At 39.9% G+C, this 25,644-nt stretch overlaps 1 protein-coding gene across 5 annotated transcripts in view; it reads right to left on the reverse strand.

Annotated features, from left to right (window-relative positions):
• Window positions 1-25,644, reverse strand: part of LOC124555709 — a 411,411-nt gene that overhangs the window by 221,476 nt on the left and 164,291 nt on the right. For 4 of the 5 annotated variants that reach the window (XM_047129715.1, XM_047129717.1, XM_047129713.1 and 1 more), the window contains exons 4-6: window positions 20,461-20,552; window positions 20,294-20,377; window positions 2,168-2,236 (exon numbers count right to left, since the gene is read on the reverse strand). In XM_047129715.1, coding sequence (XP_046985671.1) covers window positions 2,168-2,236; window positions 20,294-20,377; window positions 20,461-20,552 — 245 coding nt within the window. The remainder of the gene's footprint in view (window positions 1-2,167; window positions 2,237-20,293; window positions 20,378-20,460; window positions 20,553-25,644) is intronic. The other variant, XM_047129716.1, reaches the window with a different exon arrangement.

The raw sequence follows: 25,644 nt of genomic DNA on the forward strand, positions 1-25,644 counted from the left end.
TTTGGAGCTCCACTCTGGTGAAGACTGGTCGATGGACAACAAACTCAAATTCTGCATCAAGGTGTTCAACAACGAGGAACGCAGTCCTAGAGTTACTCCTGCCACTGCCAATCCTCAAAATGAGGAAGAAGCCAGAAGAGATTTTGAGTTGAAGCATGGTGTTGAGGTTGATGTCACTTAACAGCAATTTTCAGCCACTTTCATTTTTTATAATTTTTTTTTTTTTTGTTGTTTTAAATAAGAGGAAACTTTCTGCCTATCTTTTCCATTTTCTAAAAATTTTTTGATGTTTTGCTGATGCACAATTTGGAGCTTATCTGATTTTCTACAATATCTTGTAATGTCAAAAGTACGATGGTGTATTTCTTTTAAAAAATCTAATGCTAAACATTCTTCCGGAATGAGATTTTCACTCTACATTGGAGTGTGCACTGATGTGAAACTTCCTGGAAGATTGAAAGTATATGCCGGACCAAGACTCAAACTCAGGAAGTTTGCCTTTTGCGGGCAAGTGCTCTACCATCTGAGCCACCCAAGCATGACTCACGACCAATCCTCACAGCTTCAATTCTGCCAGTACCTCGTCTCCTACCTTCCAAACTCCACAGAAGCTCTTCTGCGAACATTGCAGAACTAGCACTCCTAGAAGAGAGGATATTCCAGAGACATGGCTTAGCCACAGCCTGGAGGATGTTTCCAGAATGAGATTTTCACTCACTTTGGTAGCTCAGATGGTAGAGCACTTGCCCACAAAAGGCTAAGGTCCCGACTTCAAGTCTCTGTACGGCACAAAGTTTTAATCTGCCAGGAAGTTTCTTAACCATTCTCTTTTGCTCTCTTTTTGATGTTAAATAAGTCAGTTTTTCCTCATAAAATAATGTCACTTTCATATTTTTATATGCCAACTTAATAGAACTTTCAGAATTCTCTTTGAGATGAAATGAATTCCGTTTATATTTGCAACAATTAAATTCCATCCTTCTCCCATTCCTAAAGTATCACTCAATAGCATGTTTTGCAACTGAAAGTTTGTTTCATAGTTGGGGCTGCTAACTGAATAAGATGGGTGCAAAAACTGCTAAGTCAATATTTCACCTAAGATTTTAACACACAAAGCATCATCACAGATTTCAGACGTTAATATTTAGTAATTAATTTTTTTAACTTATTTTTAAAAAATAAATGAAGTCTTTAACTTTAATAGCATGGATAGGATGACATCACAAGCAATATTTTACTATAAAAGGGTAACATGGGTTGCAGGGTGAAAGCAAAAATGATGTGGCAGAAAGTGATACTGTAATGCTGATGAAAATTGTGTTTATCCTGGCATTCACCATAAGGGATTTAGGGAAATCCCTGAATCTGGGTCACTTGAACCACTTTCCTCTGAAATATGAGTCCTGTGCCTTACCACTGTGGCATTTCACTCTATTTGTGTGTGTTCAATGCACAGAGTAACTATACAACGAGTTGTTATTTTTGTTAACTACAAACAATTGAATGAGTTAAATTTCATTCATGGCAAAGATAGCAAATCTGTGTAAATTGTGGTAACCCAAATTTTGGTTATCTGTTTCATTTGAAAGCATCAGAAATGGAGAGCACCAAGTCCCTTTAATCCTTTTCATTTTCAAAAAGGAAACTTTTATTCACTACGGGAAGTTATGAGACATTTGGTATAACAGTTTTCAGTATGAAATAGTTTACCTTTTTTAAAAATAAAAAAAAATATCCTTGTGTATATCATGTGAACAACATCGGTTTACAGCTACTTTAATCATCTGTCTCCATTCCTATGATAGTACTCCCTTCCCATAAAACTTGCTCATGTGTGTGAGCTATCTAAGCCAATAATTTTAAATCTACATTGTTTCAAAAATGGTTCAAATGGCTCTGAGCACTATGGGACTTAACATCAGAGGTCATCAGTCCCCTAGAACTTAGAACTACATAAACCTAACTAACCTAAGGACATCACACACATCCATGCCCGAGGCAGGATTCAAACCTGCAACCGTAGTGGTTGCGCAGCTCTAGACTGAAGTGCCAGGAACCACTCGGCCACACCAGCTTGGTCTGCATTGTTTGTTAAAGACTTCTGTTATACATTCATACGTAATTTTACTCCTACATTAATACGACAGAAGGAATTCCTAATATTTACCAGGTTTATCTTTCCTTGGATCTTTACGGCGATTGGGGCCTCCCAACTGCGTCACAGTCTTTTCTTCATCTGGAAATTAAAAATACAAAATATTAGCTCATGCCATAAATAAAACGCATATACCAAGAAAAAGGTCAATTTGAGCAATCTGTTTTCCATTTTAACCTAAAAACAAAATAAATATGCGAGAGTCAAAAAGTAGTTTCATTTCTGTAGTATTAATAATTTTCTAACAGTTAAATTTCACTGACTATGCTCCAAAAACACAGACAAAATTTTAGATGGATTTCACACCATTTCTTTAGTTTAAGGTGCTAGAGACTTCCTAACAAAAATTATAGCTGTGCTGTGAAACATTACTGAGCAAAGTCTCGAATGGGGAAGGGGAGCGACAACAAATACAGCACAAAGTGCATAACACACACACAAAAAAGTGTACTCACAAAAGTTCCTTAACAGATTCAACATGACTGACAAACACAGCAATCTTTGCAACTCAAGGGGAGTAGTGACACAGTAGCCATTGAAAATAAATCAAGGCTGACAAATTAAAAAAAAAAAAAAGTCTCAATTGTAGATTTAGAAATCTCCCAGACTTTGACGAAAAATCAGAAAGAAATCAAGGGGCCAGAGTTAGAGAGAAGGAGAAAGAGAAGCAGAAAGGGGGGGGGGGGGGGGGGGTGGCTGGGAGAGAGAGAGAGAGAGAGAGAGAGAGAGAGAGAGATATGTAAGTGGAAGTCACAGAAATGGAGCACTTTCTCCATTTGTTAAGGTAGGTCAGTTGGTTGGTTTGAAATGGGGGGGGGGGGGGGGGGGGGAAGGGACCAACCAACTGAGAGGTCTGCAGTCCCTTGTTCCTGGTAAAATAATTATTCAAGGGAAAGAAGAAAAGAAAGGAGACATACAGCACAAAAACAGGAGAAAGGAAGAACCAGAACAACAACCATCACTATTATGGACAAAACACACAAAGAAAATCACAGAGAGAAGCAAGAAACAGGTAGAAGGGATAAAAAGAAGAGAACAGATGACCGTGGCTTGCTGACCTCAAGAATAAAAAGGAAAAGCCAGCCACTCTGCAACACATTAAAACATCCACCCTAAAAGCATTAGTGTGGAGAGCACAAAAGGGACAAAGGACATGCGCTAAAACTTATACAGAATGACAAAACCCACAGTCACATATAAAACTTAAAACTAAATTAGCCGATGAGGCGTTGTCAGCTAAAATTAATGGCAATGAGTCCGGTAACTAAAGAGTCCGTCGCAGGGCAGCCAAAGAAGGACAGCTCACAAAGATATGGGCCACTGTCAGCCGGGTGCTGCACCGACACTGAGGTGGGTCATCACAGAGCAGGAGGTAGCCATATGTCACCCCAAGTGTGGCCGATGCGGAGCCAGCGGATAACCAAAGAGTCCCTGAGAGAGGCCCGCATGGAGGACTACCACACATTCGTAGGCTCCTTAATGGCACGCAGTTTGTTGTGCATGCTGAGATTATGCCATTTCATCTCCAAAAGCCAGAAAACCTTGCAGTGTAGTACTGAATGCAGGTCAGTTGCACAAAAGCCGATCGCCAAAAGCAGTTTCTGCGTAGCCTGTTGGCAAGTTCACTGCTTGCGATTCCCACATGACCTGGGGTCCAGACAAACACTACTGAACAACTGGACCGTTCCAGCAAACAGTTACTTCCCATGTCATCCTTATTCTGACAGCCACAGCTTCAAGAGGAGTTTGAAGGGGCACAGTTTCACTACAGACTGAGTTTAGGACATAAACGCAAACTCCACCTGACACTCGATTATAGTCACTACAGTTCCTGTAGTATCCCTTACAGCCGCGGAGGGCAGGGGTCTTCATTGCCGGGAATCAGGTTTCTTGGAGAACAATACAGAAAGCCAGTGTAAAGCTGAACAGATGCCGTAGCTCAGCCAGGCAGTGGAAAAAAAAAAAACACCGCAATTCCTTTGGAGGATGACATCCTGAGACTGGGAAGTTATGCAACATTCAATGAGGCTGTTTACGCCTCACAGTCATCTGCTGCCACCGATTTATTGCCCGAACAGTCTATATCCATAGTGTCCGAGGGTCTAGTGAGATCTAGGTCCTCAGCAGACGCCAGAATCTCCACATTATCCGCATATGCAGAACTTGTAGGTAGTGGTGGTGTGGGTGGCACCGCAATTCCCTTGATCTTGGGGACCTTCATTTGGATTTCTGTCGCTGCTCCTGGGGTCTCCCTGGCTGGGAGGACTTCACTGATTCAGTCTCCGAAACTGAGGATGAGCGTGAAGCCCTGTGACCAGCTGCTTTTGGGCTCTTCAGCCACTGGCGGGTGTCATCTTTCCCATTAGCAGAAACCTGTCCAGAAGTAGGTGGTGCGAGAGCAACAGGGAGGGAAGTGCCCCCCACCATCGAGGGGACACATGTAGTCTTCTGGTTCTGAGAGGTGGAAGGAATGTGAGGAACTGATGGGGCGACAACTGTTTTCGTAGCAGCAGCATAAGAGGTGGTCACAGCCACAGGATGTAGGTGCTCAATTTGCCTCTTAGGCTCAGTGTAGGTCAGTCAGTCCAGGGTCTTATATTCTATGATTTTCCTCTCATTCTGTAAAATCCTGCAGTCTGGCGATCAAGGTGAATGATGCTCTTTACAGCTGACACAGATGGGAGACGGGGAACATGGAGTATCGGGATATGATGGACATCCACAATCTCGACATGTGACACTGGAAGTGCAGGGGGAAGACATATGGCTGAACTTCCAGCACTTAAAGCACCACATCAGGGCAGGACTATATAGCTTGACGCCACAGCGGTAGACCCATTCTCGGACAATGCGTCACCCTCAAAGGCCAAGATGAAGGCACCAGTGGCAACCTGATTATCCCTTGGACCCGACTGACGCGCCAGATGAAATGAACACCTCGCCGCACTAAATTGGCATGCAACTTGTCATCAGACTGCAAAAGAAAGTTCCTGTGGAATATAATACCCTGGACCATATTTCAGTTACCATGATGGTAACTGAAATATCCCCCAACTTGTCACAAGCGAGTAATGCCAGTGACTGGGCAGAGGAAGCTGTTTTTATCAAGACTCATGCAGAGTGCATTTTGGACAGCACTCCACCTTCCCAAACTTGTCCTCCAAATGCTCCACAAAAAACTGAGGCTTCATGGACATGAAAGATTCCCAATCAACTCTTGTACATATGAGGTACTGGAGCTAATAAGCTTCACTGCCATCCTTAGCCTGGCATTCCTCCCATGGTGTGACCAGGGAAGGGAACGATTTAGGGTCATTTCTTAGCATTGAAGATAAAATTTGCCCACTTAGAGACTGCTGGTGGCAGACCACCAGCAAGAGATGACGTACTATGCTTCATGGCGTGTCATTCGCCCTGATGCCACCCACTCCGAACAGGGCCTTCCCCATGGGCACCACCCAACCTCAGCAAGGGTCACCTGGCAGGACATCCATTGCTTGGAGTTCCAATGCCCCAGGGAGATGGACATCTACTCCATGGCACACCTGGGGAGTTAACACCGCAGGCATCAACAGAGCGATCTGTGTGTTGTCTGGGGGCTACAACCAGCAGGGTACATGGCGGCCCCACCACAACCGACTGGCTGCCATGCTGGATATGAGGTGCTAAGAAGTCCATGGTCATCACCAGCACAGAGAGCGACATTGCATAGAGCATGGTGGAAAATGCACCCAGGAAGGTGTCCTCGCCCAGGAGATGGAGAATGAGCAGGACTGCAATGCGATGATGAGAAAGCGGGCTCAAGATCTCAATGCATGGTGGGCACAACGCACCATATAAGGCGCCTTTCCCCAACTGGCTCACTCTTTGGGAAAATTTAGAAAGATGGAGGTCAAACCCAACAGGGGACCATCAAATAAAGGCCAAAATGTGTGAGTCGTCTTTTAATCGCCTCCTACGAGAGGCAGGAATACCTCGGGCCTATTCTAGCCCACAGACCAGCAGGGGAGATTTATTAAGGGTGGAACAGAAAATGGACTATGGCTAATTTAAGGAACCATCCTAGAATTTATGTGAACTGATCCCTTGAAACTTGAGAAAAATTAAATCTGGATGGCTGGGCATGGATCTCAATCCTGCTGCTCTGGGAGACAAGTATAGTGCCCTAAAGTACTACCCCACCTAGCTCAGGACGATGAAGTCACTTCACAAATTGTACATCAAGACATATGAGGTGCATGAAACGAATCAGAAGAAATCAGTGTTAGCAACTACTGATGGCTTGAACAACATAGTGCTCTACTAAACTTGGTCCTATTGACGATTGTATGCTCTTACTGTACTCATCTATGACCTAAGAAATGATTAACACAACAGATACAGGGGTTGGAAAAAAATATGGAAACACCAAAAACACAACACGTTACCATGCCTAACATGGTGCAGGAAATCTTTTGGCATTCTGAACAGCTTCCAGTCATCTCAGAATGGATAAATATATGTCCTGTATGATTTTCAAGGGAATCTTATACAATTTTTCCTGCAAAATAGTGCAAGTACATGTCACGATGATGATGATGGAGCTCAATAGTAACTGTGTACCCTTCTCTCCAAAGTAGGTAACAAAGGTTCAATAACATTAAGACCTGATTACTGTGGCAACCAGGAGAGATGTAACAGTTGATCCTCATGCTCACAAAACCAGTCCTGGTCGATGTGAGATGTATGAACCAAGGTCCTGTCATCTTGGAACACAGCATCACCATTGGGGAACAAACATTGTACCACTGGATGTACCTGATCAGCCAAAATGGTCATATAATCCATGGCAGCAATGTGACCCTGGAATATCATGATATTGCTTCCCATCTTCATTCAATCCCCACCATTTTTCATTCTTGGTATGTAAGCTCAGCCAGAAAATGAGAACAGTGGGGAACAAGACTGATCCAACCAAATGACTTTGTTCCATTGCTCCATAGTTCAGCTTCAGCATCACATTTTCGTCTTATACGCATTTGCATCACTGACGCATGGTCTCCGAATTCCAGCTTGGCCTACAATTTCCTGCTTATGGAGATCCCTTCACACTGCTCTTGGTGCTGACTGGGTTTGTAAGAGCAACATGCAGTTCTGCAGTGACTTTTGCATTTGTCATCCTCTCATTTTTCATCACAATCCTCTTAAATGTCCATCTGTCACAATCAATCAATCCACACTTCAGTCTGCATTGTGACTTAGCAGATGATGTTTTTCCACTTTCTCTACATGCGGTATAAATCTTCAAATCTTGAAACACCAAACATTTTGGCTCCCTGGGTTATGGAAGTGTGAATTATATGAGCAACAATTTTTCCATGTTCGAATTCACTTAGCTCTGACACAATGCGCTCACAGCTACACAGAACAGTTCTGACACTTTCAACCTGCTGACTTGGCTAGCATCTACATTTAGTTCAGGCATGCATTTATCATGGTTTTTTCCACAATTTTGTCCACCCCTGGATATAGGAGCCTAAAGTGTAATGGGAATCAAAATTACAGTATAACTTTCCACTTTTTACAAGGAAAGAAGCTCTCCACAGGTGACAGCCACTAATAGTACAAGTGGACAAAAACCAGGTCAAATTTAGGACTTAACCCTATCCATAGGCTTGAAACTTATTAAGTACTCTAAAATGTGTGTCTTGAGACATCAAATATTCTAAATTTCTTTTTAATTTCTGCAAAATATCAACCTGCAGGGTCACATTTCAAATGTTTGTTACTATCCTAATTTCTGACGTTTTCCGCCCTCCAAAAGTAATTGCATTACCACAACAGCAAACAGTAGTCAGTACTCCCATTACAATGTTTATAGTATTATGGTGCAATGCCAGGCATTACCATTAACCAGAAAAAAGATACATAGAATATTTACTATTACTACCATTACTCTCAATAATTTTACTGATTAATCAGTATATGGGAGAAGCTGTCCCACATAACTGGTGTTATATATTTTACAACAGAAATATAGCCAAAATGATGAAAATTAATCTATGAGAATTCATACATTTCTTACAGTTAAACACCTTGACAAGCCAGGGATGGAAGAAAAGAGGTTCTGTAATCTTGAAACCAATGGCGAAAATAATAAAGATGACGGTTAATAGCATAATTATCACCTCAACAAAGAGTGACAAACCCAACAGCAAAAAGCAACAGTAACAGGCTACTCTCTCCAGCAGGACTTGGCAGCAGGAGACAGTAGCCATGTGTGTGTGTGTGTGTGTGTGTGTGTGTGTGTGTGTGTGTGTGTTCTGAGGAAGGATGTTGTCCAAAAGTATTTCTAGTGTTCTATACATTGTGCCTCTCTGTGGTTCAGTGCCTCCTCTATGTGATGAGTAGATATCTACCACAAACCAGCATTTTCCACCAAGGAATAAAACTGTGCAATCGCCCAAAGAGATTACTAAAATGAACTTACTTAAAAAGGCAGTTAAAAAAATAGGAGTTAAATAATACATTCTATACACTAAAAGATTACTTACACAACACAGAGTAGGAGTTTGGTAAACACTATAACACATATGAATAATTCATGTTTTATTGTTGTTGCTGTTGTTATTCTTTCACATAACACTTTCACACTATGTTCTACTTCTTTTTTTTTCTTTTATGGAAAACTTACTCCCAAAGCTAAGCACAATGTATAATACAAACACTTTACCCTCTTTCTGAACACAAAATTTCACTTGTTATAGAGGGATGTTGACTCAATTTTGTTCCCCACTAGCAAAAGGAAACCTGCAGCATACAAAATGGAAGCCAGGCACTGTTGCTACAGCCCTGAGATCTGCTGATAGTTAATGTAGTGTTACATTATGAAACAATGTGTGTATGGTGTATGCAGTGTGCGAAATGACTGACAATGAAAACTTAATGAACAGTGTAGCGCTAACCTATTACATTATTACATAACTTCTTTGTAAAACAGTATTTTACATTAGGGATAAACGGAATGCTGTAGTGCTGTTTTAAACAGAATAGCCTTGTATTTCAGAGGGCGGAGACTGCCGTCTTCATTTGGAGATCTGTAGGTTTCTTGTGGTCCTCCCTGCAAGTACTTTAGGCAAATGCCAGGAAGGTTCCTACCATAAGGTCACTACTGTTCCATCCTTGTAAAACTAGACAAGTAAGTTTGTAAATGACTGTATACATGAATACAGTGTTTTTGCTATAACACAAAGACATACCCTATACCCTTGTAAAAGTGATCTATGGATGAATAAAGTTAATACTACTACTACTACTACTACTACTACTACTAGCTGAAGGACAGAAATGTGGGCACCCTTTGCCCACAGTCATGTGCTAACTAAAAATATTTAACATAGAACGGTGGTATGGAGGAGTCCGATACAGTCACTATCAGCAAAGTTACAGAACATGAACCTCTTCTGCAAGTGGGTTAACAAGGCCACATGGCCTGTGCAGGGGGTAAATGTCTTAGTTGAATGCTAATTAATTTCATTTGCACAACTACATCTTCTTCAAAGTCTACTTTTCTTCAGCCGTTACCACCATCTAATTGCGTCTTCATCTCCATCCTACTGCAGGCACTGAAAGAGAATATGTTCATTGACAAAAAACCACAGGTACTGGACATGTTAGAACTGACTGTGGTGGCTTTGATAGAGACAAACAGTGTAATGAGTGATAAAGAGACAGAATTGTGGAGAGCTGGTGGAGGAAGTAGTCAGTTTCTTTCATATAAGAAGGTACCCTGTGGGCTATAGGTTGAAACTGTTCTGATCAGTGGGGTAATAAATATCCAGTCGCAAATGGTTGTCCCTGGTGGTTGGGTTTAAGAATCTCAGGAAGCATGTAGAAATTTATGTCCTAAGTAGCAGTGAGAGAGAGAGAGAGAGAGAGAGAGAGAGAGAGAGAGAGAGAGAGAGAGAGAGGAGAGAGAGATAGGAGGGAAACAGATACACAAGAGGCATTTTTGGAAGGACCTGGAGTATATGAGTTTAACAAGAAAGGAAATGGCCAGTACTAGTACAATGTAGACTTGAGAAAAGAGTATAGGTCATATTGAACTTCTGGCATTGAGGCACTGCAACAGGTGTTACAGGTGCATGCGCAAGACAGTGGAGGTATTCCACAACAATACAACTGTAGTTAATGACAGTGATTACAGAAACAATGGTTACCTAAGCTCAGTATTGAGGCAGTGGATAGCAGTTCTTTGACTTAGGTCTAGATCAAGGCTAGCAGCAGTCACAGTAGTGTTTCTGTACTGCTCACAGGTTGGCAACACATCAGTTTTTCATACCCAGTGGGGTGATAGTTCATGTAACCAATGAGAGCTGAGAAAAGAGAGAATGTATTTCTAGCACCAAAATTGAAATTTATGTCGTGTTTGCTGTTGTTTGGTGCGTACACATGAGTTTCACAAAATATTTTCCTGTAATTATGGCAGTCTATTGTATGAAATGGGGTGATTTAAGTGATCTGGTTCTACATGACAATGGAGGTGGTGCATGTCTTTTAGATTAACTGTCAAGAAACAAGAATGTATCAAATGTCAAATGTGGGGGTGAAATGGCTCTGAAAGAGTCAAAGGCTACTGTCAATGGATTCCTCTGAATGTGAAGCAAATGCTGTCAGTTTTCAAAATGTTCTATCCAAAAGAATTCCCGGTTTTTTAGAATGAAATTAAAAATTAGTACCATTCTACAAATTGCTTATGGGTTTATGAGTGTAAATCAAAATTTATAAGTCAATAACTTGGGTTGGCTAAGCAAACTGTGATTCAGTGTGGACAATTTTGTAGAAAGTTTGCATGGAAGAGTGCATCAGACAGAATGAGAAACTTGGGAGAAAAAGGACAGATTGTTGGGATGGACAAATCTCCATTTGGCAAAAAGAAGTTCAGAATAGGGACAAAAAAAACAGGAAGATGGTGTCTGGGGGTATCCAAAGAGGGACATACAATTTTTCTATTCCTTTCTTCGCATTATGCCCAAGTGATAACAAGCTCTTCTGTGGAAAAATTTTACAACTGAATATTTTGGGAGGAACAACGGTAATACCAGACTTTTTTTAATACATATAAATGTCTCAAAAACGAAAGTTTCAAGCTTCTTACCATGACCCAGAAACAGACTATCAAGAATGTGATGACAAAAGCCCATACAAATACTACAGAGGGCACATGGGCAGCTATTAAATAGCTACTGCTGCACGGTATCTACATCTACAAACTCTGCAAGCCACCGTAATGTGTGTGGGAGAGGGTAGCCTTTACCAGTACTAGTCATTTCCTTTCTTCTTCAACTCGCACACAGAACGAGGAAAAAAAAAAACTGTCTACTTGCCACCGTATGAGCCTTAATTTCTTGTGTATTATCTCCACAGTCTTTATGCTAAATGTATGTTGACAGCAGCAGAGTCTTACTGCAGTCAGCTTCAAACATTGGTTTTCTAAATTTTCTCAATAGTTTTCCTCAGAAAGAACACCAGCTTCCCTCTAGGGATTCCTATTTGAGTTCCCAAAGCATCTTTGTAATACTTGCACATTGTTTGAACCTGCTGATAACAAATCTACCGGCCCACCTCCAAACTGCTTCAATGTCTTCCCTTAACCTGACCTCATGTGAATCCAAGACCCTTGAGCAGTACTCAAGAATAGGTCACACTGGCATCCTATATGTCATCTCCTTTACAAGTGAACCAGATATTTCAATGTTGAGGCTGTGCCGAACAGGACATTACTAATGGGCTGTGCTGAACAGGACATTACTAATGCTGTCTCCAAACATTATGGGTTTGTTTTTCCTATTAGTTTGCATTAACTTCTTGTTGTTGTCATTGTCGTCGTCGTCATCTTCTTTACTCCAAAGACCGGTCCGATGCAGCTCTCCGTGTTACTCTATCCTGTGCAAGTCTCTTCAGCTCCAAGTAACTACTGCAACTTACACACCTCTGAATCTGCTTACTGTATCTTGGTCTCCCTCTATGATTTCTACCCCCCCCCCCCCCCCCCATGCTTCCCTACAGTACTAAATTGTTGATCCCTTGATGCTTCAGACTGTGTCCTACCAACTGATCCCTTCTTTTAGTCAGGTTGGACCACAATTCCTCTTCTCCCCAATTCTATTCAATATCTCCTCATTATTTACATGATCTACCCATCTAATCTTCAGCATTCTTCTAAAGCACCACATTTCAAAAGCTTCTATTCTCTTCTTGTCTAAACAATTTATCGTCCATGTTCCACTTCCATACATGGCTACATTCCATACAAATACTTTCAGAAACAAATTCCTGACACTTAAACCTATACTTGATGTTAACAAATTTCTCTTCTGCAGAAACGCTTTTCTTGCCATTGCCAGACTACATTTTATATCCTCGATACTTCGACCATCATCAGTTATTTTACTACCCAAATAGCAAAACTCACTCATTACTTTAAGTGTCTCATTTCCTAGCCTAGTACCTGCAGCATCATCTAATTTAATTTGACAACATTATATTATCCTCATTTTGATTTTGTTGACTGTGCATTCTGTTCAACTGCTCTTCCAATTCCTTTGCTGTATCTGACAGAATTACAATTTCATTGGCAAACCTCAGAGTTTTCACTTCTTCTCCACAGATTTTAATTCCTATTCAAAATTTTTCTTTTGTTTCCTTTATTGCTAGCTCAGTCTACAGACTGAATAACATTGGGGATAGGCTACAATCCTGTCTCACCCCCCTTCTCAACCACTGCTTCCCTTTCATGCCCCTTCACTCTTATAACTGCCATCCGGTTTCTGTACAAATTGTAAATAGCCTTTTGCTCCCTGTATCTGTCTCCTGCCACCTTTAGAATTTGAAACAGTGTGTTCCAATCAACATCATCAAAAGCTTTCTCTAAGTCTACAAATGCTACAAACTTAAGTTTGCCTTCCCTTCACACATCTTCTATGAGAACTCGTAGGGTCAGTATTGCCTTGGGTGTTCCTACATTTTTCCAGAATCCAAACTGATCTTCCCTGAGGTCAGCTTCTACCAGTTTTTGCATTCTTCTGTAAAGGATTCGTGTTAGTATTTTGCAGCCATGACTTATTAAACTAATTGTTCAGTAATATTCACACCTGTCAGCAGCTGCTTTCTTTGGAATCAGGGTTATTACATTCTTCTTGAACTCTGAGGGTATTTCACCTATCTCATTTTTCTTGCTCACCAGATGGAAGAGTTTTGTCATGGCTGGCTCTTCCAAGGCAATTAGTAGCTCTGATGGAATGTTGTCTACTCCCGGAGCCTTGTTTCGACTCAACTCTTTCAGTTCTTTGTCAAATTCTTCATGCAGTATCGTATCTCCCTTCTCATCTTCCTCTACGTCTTCTTCCATTTTCAAAATATTGCCCTCAAGCACATCTCTCTTGCACAGACCCTCTATACACTCCTTCCACCATTCTGCTTTCTCTTCTTTGCTTAGGACAGATTTTCCACCTCAGCTCTTGATATTCATAGAGGTGGTTCTCTTTTCTCTGAAAGACTCTAATTTCCTTTTGGAAGAATCTTATCTTACCCCTAGTAACATATGCTTCTACATCCTTACATTTGTCTCTAGCAATTCCTGCTTAGCCATTTTGCACTTACTGTCGATCTCCTTTTTTAGACATTTTAATTCCCCTTTTGCCTGCTTCATTTATTGAATTTTTATATTTTCTCCTTTCATCAATTAAGTTCAATATTTCTTGTGTTACCCATGGATTTCTACTAGCCCTCGTCTTTTTACCAACTTGATTCTCTGTTGCCTTTACTATTTCATCTCTCAAAGCTGCCCATTCTTCTTCTACTGTATTTCTTTCCCCTGTTCTTGTCAATCATTCCCTAATGCTCCCTCTGAAACCGTCTGCAACCTCTGGTTCTTTCAGTTTATCCAAATCTCATAACCTTAAACTTCTGCTGTTTTGCAGTTTCTTCAGTTTTAATCTGCAATTCATAACCAATAAAATGTGGTCGGAGTCCACACCTGCCTCTGGAAATGTCTTACAATTTAAAACCTGGTTCCTAAATCTCTGTCTAACCATTATGTAATCAATCTGAAACCTTCTGGTTTCTCCAGGTCTCTTCCACATATACAACCTTCTCTCATGATTCTTAAACCAAATGTTAGCAATGATTAGATTATGCTCTGTGCAAAATTCTACCAGGCACCTTCCCCTTTCATCCCTTTTCTACGGTACATGTCCACCTACTACTTTTCCTTCTCTTCCTTCTTCTACCACCAAATTTCAGTCCCCCATGACTATTAAATTTTCAGTTCCCTTAACTATCTCAATAATTTCTTTTATCTCATCATACATTTTGTCAAGTTCATCCTTATCTGTGGAGCTAGTTGGCATATAAACTTGTACTACTGTGGTGAGTGTAGGCTTTGTGTCTATCTTGACTACAACAATGCATTTACTATGCTGTTCATAGTAGCTTATCCATGTTCCTACCTTTTTTACTCATTATTAAACCTACTCCTACATTACCCCTATTTCATTTTGTATTTATAACCCTGTATTCACCTGACCAGAAGTCCTTTTCCTCCTGCTACCAAACTTCACTAATTCCCACTATATCTAATTTTAGACTATCCATTTCCCTTTTTAAATTTTCTAACCTGTCTGCCCAATTAAGGGATCTGACATTCCACACTCCAATCTGTCGAATGCCAGTTTTGTTTCTCCTGAGTAGTCCCTATCCAGAGGTTCGGGACTATTTTACTTCCAGAATATTTTACCCAAGAGGATGCAATCATCATTTAATTATATAGTAGAGCTGCATGATCTCATGAAAAATTACAGCTGTAGTTTGCCCTTGTTTTCAGCCACTCCCAGTACCAGCACAGCAAGGCTGTTTTGGTTGCTGTTACAAGGCCAGCTCAGCCAGTCATCCAGACTGTTGCCCCTGCAACTACTAAAAAGCCTGCTGCTCCTCTTCAGGAACTATGCATTTGTCTGGCTTCTCAACAGATGCACCTTCATTGTGGTTCCACCTACTGTACGGCTGACTGTATCACTGAGGCATGCAAGGCCTCCCCATAAGGGCAAGGCTCATGGTTCATTTTTCTAAATTTAATGCTAGCTGTCATTAATTTTGTCATAGTGTTCTTATATCATCCTACAGTCATTCAACTTCGACACCTCTCCCCACACCACAACATCATCTAGAACTAAGGAATCTGCCTGTTGCCCTTCATCCACAGTTCACAGCATATCATGTGAGAAAAGGACAAACTGAGTTTTGATGCTTTCTAAAATCTTACTGCTTCATAGATATTAGCTTTTTTATTTATTATATTCGAACTCATAATATGTTCTAGAATTCTGCAGCAAACCGATGTTAAGAATACTCGTCTGTAATTTTGTGGGTCTGTTCCTTTACCCTCCTTATATACAGAAGTCAAGGAATGCAAGCCAAGTAAGGAGCCAGTTCCATTGAGCATTCTTTGTAAAAGAAATTGGGATTACTACGTTGTCCATATCGGACTAAGTGCAATGGTCAAACGATGGTATATTTGTATGATTCTCCTCTGTGAATGATTTCTTAAATGTGAAATTTAAAACTTTGATGTGGCATTGGAAGATAGCAATATGAAAGCCAGACCGGTCAACGAGTAGGCATTAGAAGATAGCAATATGAAAGCCAGACCGGTCAACGAGTAACTGGGTGGAAGCCTTAGATCCACTTAGCGATTTTACATAGGACCACAATTTTCTCTGGTTCTCAGCCAGATCTTTTGCTACAGTATGACAGTGTTGGTGCAAAAGACAGTGCAAACATTTACCTATTCAAATCTGTGTTGGAGTGTGTGTGTGTGTGTGTGTGGGGGGGGGGGGGGGGGGGGAATTGTTGGTGCACTAGCACTTTTTCCATGAGTTTAATAAATACAACAGATACCCATAACAGAGACTTTAGTCATCAATAATATATTCTCCTTCACTATTTACAACAGTCTGCCGATGCTGGGGTAACTTTTCTTTGGCTCTGTGAGGGTAGAAATCACACGGTTTTAATGCGAAGAACTCATTGAGCCGTTTTCGAAGTGCATTTTCATCTGGAAAGTAAGTTTCTTGAAGGTTGTTCAATATAGAGTTGAAAAGGTGGAAATCTGAGGGCACAAGATCATGTAATTAAGGCAGGTTTGGAATGACTTCCCAACCAAAATCCTGTAAAGTGTTTGATAGTTTTTGACAATAAATGTCAGCTGTGATGGTTATACCTCAGGGAAGGAATTCATGGTACAACACATCATTGCTGTTCCACAGATGCATTACACTATCTTTGTGGCTGTGTGCAGGTCTTTGTACGGGGAGTTGCTGCTTTGTTTGGGCTTAAACTTTCCTTTCTTTTCCTTAGTTAGCATAAAGACACAATTTGCATAGAGGATGAGAATGGTTGGTGGTGTTCATGAGCCAACTAATGACGAGGAAGCAGAGATACACATACAACCATCTGCTGATATTTGTGATTTTGGCTTGGAATTTATGGTACCCATACACCTGATTTTGTATGTAACCTTCCCCATTGCGTGAAAATGTCGCATGATATGGGAATGATCATAGTTGATCACATTTGCCAGTTCTTGAGCACACTGACGTGGATCATTGTCGATTAATGTGTTTAAATGATCTTCTTCAAACCCTGAAGGACTTCCTGCACATGGAGAGTCATTAATATTGTCAAAACGATCCTCCTTAACATGAGAAAACTATTTTCTTGCTGTGCTTTGTCCAATAGCACTATCCCCATACATAGTGCAAATATTTCTGGCTGCCTCCACTGCTGTCAGCCCTCTACTGATCTCAAACAGAAGAATATGTCTGAAAAGTTTCTATTTCTTCACTTGACATTCCATTTTCAAGCATCCACAGGTCCACTCATTGACATAATGACAATATTTAAACTCAAATTAAATCGTTAACTACGTACAAAAAAATGACAATCAATAAATAAACATACAGCAACCAGAATACCAACATGCAAAACAAAAACACTATGACTTTATGCACCAACCTACTAAGTTTGACTTTATTTTATGTTTTTTTGCAAGGTGCTGCATTGGTGTGGAATACAATTCAATAATTTTTTTCCAGTTTCATTTTGCTGTCTTTTCATTCATAATTGTTATTCCTAACATAAGTAGCAATTCTGTCAATATTATTAGTTGTCACAAATATCTATTTATCATGATTATGTCATTTATCTTGAGGCTGTCATTAAGTTTGGATGTGATAGTTTGCTTATAAGTTGGTGAAGCCAACAAATTTAAAACCTAAAGAAAACCTGAATGAGGTGACAGACTGATCTGCAGTTTAGTCCAAGGCCCATGTTATGTTGAGATGTAACAGTTTGATTCACAAAAATTAAACTGATAATATTTCTCTTCAGAAATATTTTATAGTTTTTTTCTGCACGTGTCGTGGATTTTGACATTGTGCTGATGTTGCGAGGTAATAATGAAACTTACATTGCTTGCTGCAAGGAAACAAGGTGATTTAGATTAATGAAACAGTTAATTGCTTTTTTCTGAACACATTATGAATTTGTACACTGTCCTTAGATAGGGAGCTAACAGCACATCTCCTTTACTGCCAGTGACATGTCCAGCAATTACACTGATAACCTTTGATCTGACAAATATTTTACAAATAACAGTGCTGTGGTTAGGTTGTCTTCTATAGCAGGGCACAAATTATGGTGTATGAAGTGAGTAGGAATTTCATTAATAATCTTCTTTGTCACACTTATTTCATTGTTTTTTTGCAAATCTGTTACAAATTAGGCTTGGGACTGAAAGGATAGTTTCAATTGCTATGAGCAGCAATTGAATTAATGACAATGTGACATTTCTTGATTCTTATTTTCAGACACATTGTCTGCTTGCTGCTCTCTCATTGGCTGTGTAGAACAAACAGCTGACACACCCTCTTTCATTCCTGTCATACCTCACAGCAAGCACTGACAATATTCCTGCATGAAACATAAAAGTATGCTGCTGGTCCCATTTCAGACTTTTACTCAGTTTTTTCCACTGTCAAGGATCTGATCTCGGAGAAGGGATATGGGGATGCAAGGTCGAAGTTGGACGCTTGAGAAACTTTCCTTTACCAGGTTCAGAATACAGGCAGGGTCAGAAAAGAAGGATAGCAACTAATTAAAAACAGCAGTACATGAAAAAATAATACCAGAGAGAGAGAGAGAGAGAGAGAGAGAGAGAGAGAGAGAGGAAGAGGAAGAGAGAGAGGGGGGGGGGGGGGTGTCCTGGAGTGGAAAATTTTTGAGTATTGTATGAAATTAATCTATTTATAATAGAGTCAAGTCTCGAACAAGCCAACAACAAACCTCAAAGTTCTTATTAGTATTGAGTGAGGGCTCTAAAATCAGTTCTACCACAGCTCATTACAACTCTTAAGTTGACATAATGCAGCATGGAGCCCATATCAAATACCCAAGAAAAACCTTAAGTTAGATAGAAGTACTACAATAGTGTGAATACTGAATATGGAAGTATCATATAGATGAAATTCCTTTTTGTTAAAGTGTCATTAAAAGCAGTTCTTCCAGTAAGCTGATGTTGTAGATGGTGTGGCAGCAGTGTATCACTTAATTCACCACCTGTCTCAACCATATCATGTTTGAGCTCAGGTGTAATACATATATATGATAAATCTTCTATTGTATTACACTAGAAGATTAACTAATAAATTCTGAAACAAGGAATAGTATAACTGATCAGCTTTATGTTAATAATGAATTACCTAATCATTACTGCATTTTCATACATTAGGCTCTACATGTGATTCTTAACAGAAAACTTATACAACACACTGTCTCGTATTCTAGAAATGTAAAATTCTTAATTACTGATGGCAAGAGTTTTTCTGAAATTTGATGTTAACTTCACTACTGACACTAACATGCATACATGAAAACTCCTGACTGACACCACTGTGTATACCTCCTGCCCATTTCCACCACTATTAACTGACAGAGCAAGTCAAAGGAAGGCAAGAGCACAATATCTAGTGCAGAAACAGGCATAAGACAGTTGCTCATTGGAAACTCAATCCATATCAATTCAAGCTACTATAAAGCCATATAATCACTTCTGAACTTTTGCACTAAGTCTTTGAACTCAAAATTTCAGTGAACTTCATAATGCTTTTATTTTGTTATTGCAAAACAGGATGTTGTTGTATACTACAGCTTATACTGATTCTCAATGTGCTTGTGTTTTCTGAAACTTTCAATAAAGCTATGAAACAATGCGATTGCTAAGTCTAATATTTGATGGAGTGTTACTGACAGAAATACTTAAATATACTTACAAAGTATTCTTAACTAACAAAGCATTTACATGGATGGTTTGCCATAATACTAACGTGGGGCACAACACAAGACAGATCATACATTTTTTCAATAGTTTAAAAATATGTATGGTTATTGTGAGTCCTTTGTACCTGCGCCATGCTCATCATGTCAGTTAAAAAAACAAAAAAAACAAAGAACTGAACAATGTGCCTCAAATGCCATGCTTGCATGACAAAAAAATTTATAGATTAAGAAATAAAGTCATTCCTCTACTATACCTGGAAAGAATTTCGAAGTACTCATAAACCCCATTATTTCATATTTTCCATGCAAATATGATCCACACAAAAATGATAAAAGTAACAGAATTTGAAACATAGCTACACAGAGTAGCAAAGAAATTCTCATGCAAAATAAACTACAACAGCAAACTGGTTCACATATATGCTTAACAATGCTGAAAATGAAAATTATCTAATTTATTAAACTTTGTGAGCTTCCCTTAGCTACGCACTCAAACAGGCACAGTTTTGTCAAGAATAAGTCATTATTCTTGCCCTCAAAAAACTAATCAACTACTCCAAGTTTCTGAATGCAGTATACATGATGCTTATAGAAAAGGTAAGTCCAATTCATCTGAAGAAAAGTAAATGAATAGTAAATAAGAGCTATCATAAGTAACAAAGGCATAATACAAACAAAGAGATTTATCATAGTTCCCTTTGAGTAATGTGTGCTTACAACTATCAGCATACACACAACACTCCACATGTTGCATATATGGCTTACATTTAATGTTTTGCCCTCTTCGAATGTCTTTCGTGCGACTTTGGGGTTCTGAGTGCACATAGGGCTTCCTGCCACCATGCAAGTCTGCAACCAATATGTACAGTATGAAATAGATAACAAACAATTTCCTGAAATTAAAAAAATAACATGTAGCTACAAAAATGTACCTTGCTCAGGAACACCAGAATATGTCCTGTATGGCTGGTTGTGTATAGGTCCTCTTTGCTGCTGTTTGTTCCGTTTTGAACCTTTTCTATCACTGTGGACAAAAACAATGTCATTATTACAGCAAAGTGATTCATGAGAGATCACTGTTTCAACAGCAGCAGAATGAACACGGAAAATATGAGAGACTTCTGAACACCTTACATAAGATTATCAGCATCAAACACAAGCAATACCGTGTAAAAGAAGTAAAATCAAACCTTATCATAAAATGTATAGAAATGAGTACAGGAAAATGCGATTTCAAGCACAAACAACAGCTATCAAATTCAGTCAAGGGGCAACTTAGGGAGTCAGTTGCACCAATTAGGAAGTTTCTGGGTGAATTTCAGGAGTGGATTAATTACAGAAAATTTACTCCACATGGACAATGTGCTAAGATATTACAGGTTTCATATCCTCAACAACTGAAACAACTATATTTCACTCCAGTACCTCAAGTATAAGCTACAATGCTTCTTCATAGTATCTATGAGATATTTATTGTACACACAATTTCACTAGTGTGTGTGTGTGTGTGTGTGTGTGTGTGTGTGTGTGTGTGTGTGTTTGTGCAGGAGGGGGAGGAGGTCAAGGGGGAGAATTGGGAGGAGGTGGAGGGGGAGAATGGGGAGGAGGTGGAGGGGGAGGAGGGGGAGGGGGAGAATGGGGAGGGGGAGGCCATCAGAATTGTGAACTCAGTTTTTGACACATTATTGCTAGGCTGATGTACATTGCCCTAAATTTTTCCTGTCTTTTTTTTCCTTAATAAAAATTAAGTGGACATTTCAAATGACAGTGTGTGGGTAGTGCACTCTATATGCATGCAATGCCTAGTGATGAGATCTGAATGAATAGTGTAACATTGGTTTCAGCTTTATCAACTAACTACTTTGCATATAAAGAGCATTTCATACAATACATAAATTCATGTGGAATTAAGTCCATATTTTTTTTATATGCCCACTTTGTTAACTTATAATTGTGTTTTATTTTTGTACTAATTTGACATGTCTAATATCATTGTACAATGATCTGTAGCTGAATGAACATCTTGCTAATAGAGCAAGCTATACTTTCTCCTAATTCACAGCAACCTGTGACTAGATGTTCATAGTCAGCATGGCTTTGGCTTGCCTATAGGAAATGTAGTGTGTGGCAGCACAATAGTTGTCATTGCTGAAATCTCCAGTTACTGACAACATGGTTTCTGCTGTTATGGGATTGAACCACACCAAGTATTAGGTCTACAGCTTTGCTTTCACTGGCCTCTTTTTTTTTTTTTTTTTTTTTTATCAAAGTTGAAAGCTTTATTGTGAGACACTTTGTACTTGTCATTGCTGGCCACTATTCCCCCATTTTTCGGGCAGTATATGAATCCTGTGATGGTCTCTCTGAGGAGATCCATGAATCGATCAAATTTTGCACTTGTTCATATGACTTGAGGTGCTGGTCTGCCAGGCCATGTGCCACTGATTGAAATAGGTGGTAGTCAAGGGGAGCAGTGTTTGGAAAATATGGCAACTGAAACAGGACTTCCCATTTCAACATTTCCAAATCTGTTTTGACAGGTTTTGTGACATGGAGTCAAGCATCGTCAGGCTGCAAATCACATTTTCATTGTCAATTGCTGTATTGTGGTCATCTGTCTCTCAGTGCTTGGCTCAATGACATGTTTTCGATAACGATCTGCTGTGACAGCTTCTGTCAGTTTCAAAAAGACATGCCTGTCTTTAACAACAAAATCACTGTTCTTGAAGCACTGATACCATTCTCTGCATGTTCTTTCACTACTAGTTGCCTCATCGTAGGTCTTATCCAGCACTTTATGACCCTCAGCCACAGATCTCCCACAAATGATAAGAATTGGGCATCATACAATACATTTTATAAGCAATTTTTGACTCCATCAATACAGTACAAATTAAAATTTGAAAATATCTTCAGAATCCCCAAGGAAAATGCACACAACAACTCTTACAAGAGAACCATTGTAACTATTGAATGGTGGTCAATAGGATAACAGATCATTCCTCACACGGCAAAGAAACTGTTCAAACTTCATAGAAGGTGCTTGAGGAGTAATGGGTCCTTAATTGTTTTTACAATACAGACCAATCTGGAGATTTCTGGATCAAAGAGGACATTAAACCATTCTCATCAGACAATTTTGGACATTCTTCAATGTGTTAATGAGGACATTACTGTCCCTGAAGATGTAATACTATGGTAGAAACTATGCCTCAAACCATATGAACATAGACACACAAAATGGTTTAATACACGTGACCAGTTACCTTTCATTTCAGTGGGGTAATAGGATTCACTGAAAACTGTGATACAACTGCCCAACCTGTTACAGATGTTCCAACCTGACTCTCAAGTTGAACCAGACTGACTCATTTGCACACTTTCCTAGACATCCTCCAAACTGCCATGAGCAGTGCTACATGTAACGTGGAGTAGTGGCTAGCTTCACTGGCTGGTGTGCCGTGGGTAAAAAGTTCTTTTCTTTCTGTGTATTGGTGTCCATAATAAACATACCTTCAGTACTAAGTTTCCTACTTCACTGACAACCGTGCTTTCATATTTGGACTTGATTGTTGCTACAATGTGACACTGGTGGAGATGTCATTCTTCAAAATGTTTACATCACCGTGATTCCAATTTGTCAACATAAAAGTCATTTCCTACAGTGCAGGAATCTAAATACAAGCAGTACATTGTTCCTAAGGTCTGTATATTTAGGGGCCAATGTATTCCAAAACAGCAGTAAGTCATCTCGTATCAGGCACCCATGAGTGTATTCTGGAGATGCTGGTCAGGATCTGACCAAGTTGCCAAATGCAAGAGGTGGGATGACATGACAGATTTGGTAAATGTGTACTTTTACTTGGATGGCTGCAGGAAAGAGAAGCCCGACAGCTGGGGTAACAATAAGCAGAATATCCACTTGGTGGAAGAACAATTTAAGAACAGGGCCCAGCATCATGTAAAAACAACACAGTCTTACGTGCAGAATGTTTTGACCCCATGGCACATTATGAACCAGAATACGACAGAAACCGACAAAATCTCATATTTGATAAGAGCAGCTGCAGATGGCATGTACAAAACTCCTACGATAAAAGATGTCCCAACAGAGGAATTCACTGTAAAGTGCCAGTACATTGAGGAAATGAGGTAGAAAAATAGTTGGATGACACTACTCCCCAACATGCTGTAGCCATTCCCCATTGACATATACAGGTACCAGCCATTCGCCTAGCTGTGGAATTTAGAAAAATGCATTGAGGTGACAATCGATGGCAGTGAGGCCATCACAGATGAAATTCTCCATCAGTTAGCAAGATGTACGTAAATGTCCTCAATGTCATCAGACAGCCAACCTGGCTGTGTGTTAGTTGACTTGAGCATCTTTGTCTATAATGCCAAATGGTTATCATCACCAGCTAATGGAGACTATGCTCCATGATATGAAAGCAATCGTGGTGAAGATCATCAATAGGAAATGCATCCAGCCAACAGGAGCACATATTGCATGAATAACTATGATTGACAGAACACAGCCCTTTTAATTTGTTGTTTTAGCATAATGTAATTACAATGTTATTCTTGGATGGGAATTCTTGCAGACATCACAAATAGTAATAGACTGTGAAGGCCAGAGCTTCAGAATGACTAACAAGCACACACAACAAAGAATGCTATGCGTGGTCATTTGCCATTGAAGATGATTATGTCCTGCCGTCATCAACAAGACAAGTTCCAGTAGTCAATATAGATGCTTGGTTAAACAATGAAGCTTTTGTCAGTTGTAAAAAGCTACTGAGTCTCCCAAAACAAATCTACATACATTGTGCTCTGCTACTGCTACAGGCAACATGATGGAGGGCACTATTACTGAACTGTCAATAAGACCTAGCCTGACCAAGGAATATTGGTGATTGTTAGCCATTCTGCAAGACTTTTTAGATAATTTCAAATCCAGAGTGAAGAAAAGACAGATCATGCAGCCTACGATAAGACACCATAACGATACTGGCAATAATCACCCAATTAGTCAGTGATCATGTGTGGCTTTGCCAGCTGAACATGCATTATTTGGGAGGAAATGGAAAACATGCTGCAAGAAGATGTCATCAAACCTTTGGAGAGTCCTTGGTCATCTCCTGTGCTCCTTGATAAGAAGGCTGGCACATGTTGTTTCTGTGTCAGCTACCAGTAACTGAACGAACAGGGAAAAAGAGTGTCTACTTCTTGCTGTGCATTGGTGGCATCTCAGCCTGGTTGAAAGACACAATGTATTTCTGAACTATGGACATGCAGTGGGCTACTGGCAAATCGAGGTTGATGAGGTCAATCTAGAAAAGAAAACCTTATCCTTGAGGAAGCACTATCATCATCTCCAGTCCTAGAATTGTGTGTGATGAGAATGTCAAGCAGAATTTCATACCAATGCTAGTGGGTACGGGATACATGCAGTACTAGTGCAAATTCAGGAAGATGCTGAAAATGTGATAACTTATGCTTGAAGAGTGCTCTCTAAACCAAGAGGAACTACTCTACAATGGAGATAGACGAATTTGCAATTTTTTGGGTCATCAAAAAGTTCCACTTGTATTCATTTGGCAATCCATTCACTGCTGTGATGGACCACCATTCTCTGTACTGGCTGACTAACCTGAATAATCCATTGGGTCAACTAGTAGAATGGGCACCGAGGCTTCAGGAGTACTCTGTCACAGTGGTATTACAGAAGTGGATGCAATTGGAAGGACGCTGACTGCCTCTCAAGGAATCCTTTGGTGGCACACAGCTGCATGGATGAAACCTCAGTCATTCTTGCATTAAATGACATTGCTGCTGAACAGAGGGGATACAGCACTGCTGATATCTACAGAAGACTTGAATGAGGAGGAAACAATCAAAAGAGAATTCCAAATAATAAACAGAGCAATGTATAAGTGAAACAATGATCCAGTGGAGCTGAAGTGGTAGCTCATTACCCCTTTTCACCTATTTCCAGCTATTTCCACAATGCGCCAATAATTGATCACCTGAGATTCATTAACATCCTAGACAGAATCAGATACAGATGTCACTGGCCAGGTCTCTAATAAACCATTAGACACTATGTAAGTCAC

Source organism: Schistocerca americana, chromosome X (genome assembly GCF_021461395.2).
Source record: "Schistocerca americana isolate TAMUIC-IGC-003095 chromosome X, iqSchAmer2.1, whole genome shotgun sequence".
NCBI lineage: Eukaryota > Metazoa > Arthropoda > Insecta > Orthoptera > Acrididae > Schistocerca > Schistocerca americana.